The 5,458-nt window shown below is 36.3% G+C and overlaps 1 protein-coding gene and 1 pseudogene across 1 annotated transcript; one reads left to right on the forward strand and one right to left on the reverse strand.

Moving 5' to 3' along the window:
- Positions 1 to 1,404: 1,404 nt before the first annotated feature.
- On the reverse strand, positions 1,405 to 2,043 carry LOC145040825 (UDP-glycosyltransferase 88B1 pseudogene; annotated as a pseudogene).
- A 742-nt stretch (positions 2,044 to 2,785) lies between these two features.
- LOC145040826 (vacuolar cation/proton exchanger 2-like) lies at positions 2,786 to 5,224 on the forward strand. Its single transcript, XM_078988717.1, has 9 exons — positions 2,786 to 2,822; positions 3,023 to 3,112; positions 3,294 to 3,433; positions 3,574 to 3,672; positions 3,750 to 3,807; positions 3,915 to 4,030; positions 4,114 to 4,177; positions 4,860 to 4,924; positions 5,141 to 5,224. Exons 1-9 carry the CDS (start codon positions 2,786 to 2,788, stop codon positions 5,222 to 5,224), a joined length of 753 nt encoding a protein of 250 aa, XP_078844843.1.
- Positions 5,225 to 5,458: the final 234 nt, after the last annotated feature.

Raw genomic sequence — 5,458 nt, forward strand, 5'->3', positions numbered from 1 at the left:
ACTATCTTTTAACAAAATATAGTTTGTACATTAAAGTTTAAGTGATGTTATCACCAAAATATAATGGGTAAATTATTGTAGTACTGTAGTTTTGTTTTATAGGAACTACTGCTGTACTAACTACCTTAAACTGGGTTTATATTAAGGTATCATGTGATAAATTGCACCATACTATCGACTGGTAACAACGACAACGTATAGTCGAAAAATAAGGTATGACGTTTGGCACCCGCAGACCTGTCGGTCCCACTGTAGCTAGCAGCGAGGTGTAGGATAGTCAATCCAGTATAGATCTATACGCAAACTCACGCTCTCCCTCCAAGAGACTCTGGCTACAACTCGAGTCATGACAATTAAGACATGCTCCCATACAGTGGATCACAATTGTTAACATATTCGTGTATATGTAATATAATGTTACTTGTTCTAGAATCGTTGTATATGTTCTCTTAGTAATAAGTATTGACTCCTGAATGAACTGACTCGTTGATCTAGAAATTGTAGTAGTATGATCCTGTGTTACCCTGATGGTAACTTACTAATGATGTGCTGATAAGTATGAATATGGAAGTACTTTTATGTCTATACATGTATATATGATATATCACTACTAGAAAAACAGCCTTTTACGACGCGCAAAACACGACGCTCTTTGATTTATGTTACGCATTAGAGAGTGACATTAAAAAAGTATCATCTCTTCAAAAATTTTAAGGATTTAGGTCGCGCATTACTGAGTGCCTTTAAATTAGTGTCTCATGTAAAAATATTAAAAACACGGAAGGCACTTGTGCGTCATTTGTGAATGTCGTTTTATATTTTTTTTAAGAAACGCGCGTGTCCGAGGGAAAATGAAATCCCCAAATTTTTTAAACCCCCACCTTCTTCTCCCTCGTCTCCACCCCTCATCCACATCCACTACCTCCAATCCTCTTCTAGCCTCAAACTACGACAATGCACCTTCCTTCTCGAATAATGCTTCATTTACCACCATCGTCCGATTATGTGCGCCCAAGGAATTGACGGAGACGAAGAAGATTATGGATCAATTGCTTCACATCATGTTTAAGGTTAAGGGTTTGAGATTTCTTTCAAATCGACCCTCACACCAAATGGTTCTATCTCCTCTCCTTTTACCTTGTTCGTTCTACTGATGCCTCCACCTTCTACCATCGATGTTGATCTTCGAATTAGCAACAAGAAGCCCTAGGGCCTCTTCCTTCACCCACCTCCAGCGCCTCCAACAAGAAGCCCTAGGTCCCCCGCCTTCACCCACGTTCTCACATGTTAAAGACACGCCATCCCAAAATTGGAAAAACTAGGGCTTTTGTGCTTTGGATCTCACAGGAAACAAGTTTTCCTCGTCCCCACCTCGCCCATCCAAATTCCTTCTTCTTCAAATGATTAAATGTTCTTACCTCTCAATCGTACCTGAATCAATATCTCTGTCTCTCTTGTGTCTATTCTCTCAACCAAATACACTAGATTCATCTTCTGTTCCGCATACAATGGCCATGCCACCAGTGGCACCCCAGCTACCACCGCTTCAAGCACCGAGTTCCACCCACAATGACTCACAAATCCACCCACCGACTCATGACTAAGTATCGCCGGCTGTGGTGCCCAATTCTTCACCACCATCCCCTTATCCCCAATCCTGCCCTTAAACCCGTCAGGAAGAATCGCATCCAGACCGACTTGTTTACCACCACCGGAATTCGAGTCGGTTTTTTTGTCATCTGGTGGCGGATCTCGAACCACCCACAAGAATCTTTGCTCACTTTTCTCTAAACCAATAGCTATTTCCTTCAACTACTCCTTCTTCAACACACCCTGACTCCCAAAGCATAAAAACACTACACTTTTACTCGGTTGTGAATTCAACCATTTTAAGCACTCGTTTTCGCTAGGATCCACATGATTGCCACCGGCGATCAAAGGTCCGATGAAATAAATAGGCGGAGTTGGACCGTTGGGGATGCATTTACCTTCCCGGAGTGCGTCAACAGCCCTTTCTTCAAACCCCACGAAGGTGTTCGCCATTGGGGATGCAAATTCATCGTCTTCTTCAAAACACCCTTCCAAATTTCTTAATTTTGTTGCTCTTAGCAATACCGTAAGTTTGTCTTACATGCGCTCTTTTGATCCGACTACTTGCTTTTGTGTTGATTGACTAAGTCAGTGGATCTCTTGATATGTTTTTGTTGCGATCCCTATTTTTGATGGATCTTTTTCTAAATGTAGTTGGGAACTATTTTTGCTTAGATTCCAATTTAGCATATAGGTGATTCAAAACTATTGCTTGCAGCAGAAACTCATCTACTGTTGCTTAATGCCATATGTCGAAGTATTAATTTGCATTATGCTTTCTACTAGATCAAGCTCCACTCATCAACTGCTAGGGGTCTACTGTTTAGCTAATCATGGAGCCAATCTGATCTTGCTAGCCTACCCTTTTGCTTTTTCAGGTTTACCAATTTATGGATCTTAAATAGTTCATTTCTAATTATGGGCTACCAATTGTTCAGAGTGCAGGTAAATCAGCAGTTTTGAACAGTTTAATTGGGCATCTTGCTCTGGTACGACCTTCATTTTTCTTTATTTTCATATTCAATCTGGACATATATATTCACTTTATGTTTTTTCTAATTCATTATGATAACAAAACAAGTCATTTCAATTTTCAAATTAAGTTGAGCAGCCAACTGGTGAAGGTGGTGCAACTCGCGCACCTATATGTATTGAATTAAAGAGGGATGGTAACTTAAGCAGCAAATCAATTGTAATGCAGATTGATAGAAAATCCCAACCTATGTCTGCAAGTAAGTCCTCATGTCATACTTAAGGGCTTAAGCCAATTCGATACATACATTTAGTAATAGGGTTCTATATATATATATATATATATATATATATATATATATATATATATATATATATATATATATATATATATATATATGTGTGTGTGTGTGTGTGTGTGTGATTATTGAATTTGAATGCTCTTTTTGTCCACCAACAGGTGCTCTTCGACACTCATTACAGGATAGGCTTAGTAAAGTTTCAAGCAAGAGTCGGGATGACATATTTTTGAAGCTTAAAACAAGTTTGGGTGAGTCTGTTTGCTTAAAAATATCAAGAATTTGACAAATGCATCATAGTAATTCAGTTTCTTTTTATACCACTTAGGCTTGATTGTTTGTTTGCTTCATTTTTTTTAAAAAAAATTCTATGTTTTTGACATATTCGAGATACAATTTAATTCCTTGTTTGATGTATTTCACTATTCCTAGGGGAGGGTGAAGGAATTCAATTCCATGGTATGCTACGTGTTGTGCAACAATCATTACTAGGGTCAATTTTGGCAAACATGTTGCTTGTTCTTGGATGCACGTTTTTCTGTGGAGGAATCTTTCTTCCTAAAAAGGAACACGTTTTGCAGCCAAATGTTGTGATGAGCTAAGGGTTGCTGTTAATGGCAGTGATGGGTCTGTTACTCCTTGTTATTCTTCACTTCACACACACTGAATTGCATTTGGGAAAGTCAGAATTGGCCCTTTCAAGATTTAGCAGTTGTGTAATGCTTATTACATATGGGGCCTACTTCTTCCTATTGTTGGAAATGGAGCAGAACATGCAAGTGCCATCATGTTTGTCATGAAAGACAAGCTTGTAAGTCATTAGTCATTACAAGAATCATAATTCATTTTATTTAGTTTTTTAAATATTTTTAGTTACAATCTTTGCAGGATATCTCTTTAGGAGTCGCGATTGGCTCCTCAACACAAATATCTATGTTTGTTGTACGTGTTTTTTTCTCTGTATATTAAAAGAAAGGTTAATTTAAAGAAATAGCAGCATAATTTAAACAAATACTAACTTTTATTTTAAAATTTTTGTGTTTGTAACTGCAGATTCCATTTGTGTGGTTGTTGGGTGGATCATGGGGCGTCCTTTGGACCTAAATTTTCAACTTTTTGAGACAACAACTCTTATTATGACAGTTCTAGTAGTGGCTTTCATGTTGCAAGTAAGCCTCATATTCATATATTTTTACAAAAATTTGATTAATTAAAATTTTCATTTAAAAATGGTTCTTTTATATATTTGTAGGATGGAACATCCAATTACTTCAAGGGAGTAATTCTTGTGTTTTGCTATTTGATAGTTGCTGCAAGTTCTTTGTACATATAGACCCTCTATCTATACGTAAGTTATAACCATTGTTCTCTTTCATTTGACTTTTGACTAGACCTTTTTTCTTCTACATTGTTTATGGAACTGACTTTTGTCTCTGGTTTTGCAGAAGATAAACCTTAAAGCTTTGAATCTGTCATAAAGAGTTTCAAGTCAATTGTATGTTCTAGTTTGACTTTCCTTGATGGCATATAGTTATTATTATTGCATACTACTACTAACTTAACCGAGATGAATGGATTGCAGTGTTGCCTAGGGCTTTGGTGGCAGGATTTGTGAAAACAGATAAATATTTCCTTTTTGCTTTCGGTGATTTTATATTGAATGCATGTAGTATCACAGAGTTATAAGCAACTAGTTGGTTTGATTCCTTACTTATGGATTGTTATGAATTCAGTTCAATCATCAGGAACAACTATGACATTTGGTCCAGGAACGTTCCTGGACCAAATTATTTCGTATCTGTTTGAATTCTTTGAAAAGTTTGATGTTGTGGTTATCAGTTGCTGCTTACTTACTGCCAAATACAATGGTCCATGCATCTTTTAATTGGTTGTTGGTTTAAATTTTCTTTTATTTTTATAATCATTTTCATTTTAAATCTTACTAGCTTTTAATATTTCCATCATGACAAGAATTTTGTATTCTTATTTTGTTGATAGGTCCAAAGAAACTTGAATGGGATTGGACCATTGTGCTTCCAGATTTGCTGCTATCAATGGATGTTGTGTGAATCCTCATTGAAGTCTTCATTTTGGTTTAAGAGAACAAGGTGGAGAGTCTAAAAAGAGACAAGTTAGCAATAGAGAATCTCCTCCAATAAACAAGTTACAACAGAGAATCTTCTTCCCCTTTGTTCACACTTTACATAATCACTTTCAATAATATTATCTTCAGTCTTCCTATAGTTTCTTCATTATTAATTTTTATGAATCTTTTCTAGGTAGTCTTTGGTAATGGAACCGTGGATGTGGTGGTGGTGGTGGTTATCGTGGTGGTGCCCCAGTCAACCAAATCCAAACCTTAATTTAGCTGCTGCTGGGCTTACCCCTGGGTAAGTGAGAGTCAAAAAGATGTTTTTGCCCCTCTTTATTATTATTATTATTATTATTATTATTATTATTATTATTATTATTATTATTATTATTATTATTATTAATAATTTAAATTTTTCTCAATCCATGTGGGCTTTATTATTATGAACAAGTTTATGATAAATCTGATGTTTTTGATGCTCTTTATTTTACTGCAGCGGGCAGAT

Source organism: Lactuca saligna, chromosome 4, assembly GCF_052625555.1.
Source record: "Lactuca saligna cultivar CGN05327 chromosome 4, ASM5262555v1, whole genome shotgun sequence".
Classification (NCBI taxonomy): domain Eukaryota; kingdom Viridiplantae; phylum Streptophyta; class Magnoliopsida; order Asterales; family Asteraceae; genus Lactuca; species Lactuca saligna.

Coding starts and splice junctions, on each gene's coding strand:
- LOC145040826 (XM_078988717.1), top strand. CDS start 2,786: ATGCAGATTGATAGAAAATCCCAACCTATGTCTGCAA. Junction 2,823..3,022: donor ATCCCAACCTATGTCTGCAA/GTAAGTCCTCAT, acceptor GTCCACCAACAG/GTGCTCTTCGACACTCATTA. Junction 4,031..4,113: donor TAGTGGCTTTCATGTTGCAA/GTAAGCCTCATA, acceptor ATATATTTGTAG/GATGGAACATCCAATTACTT.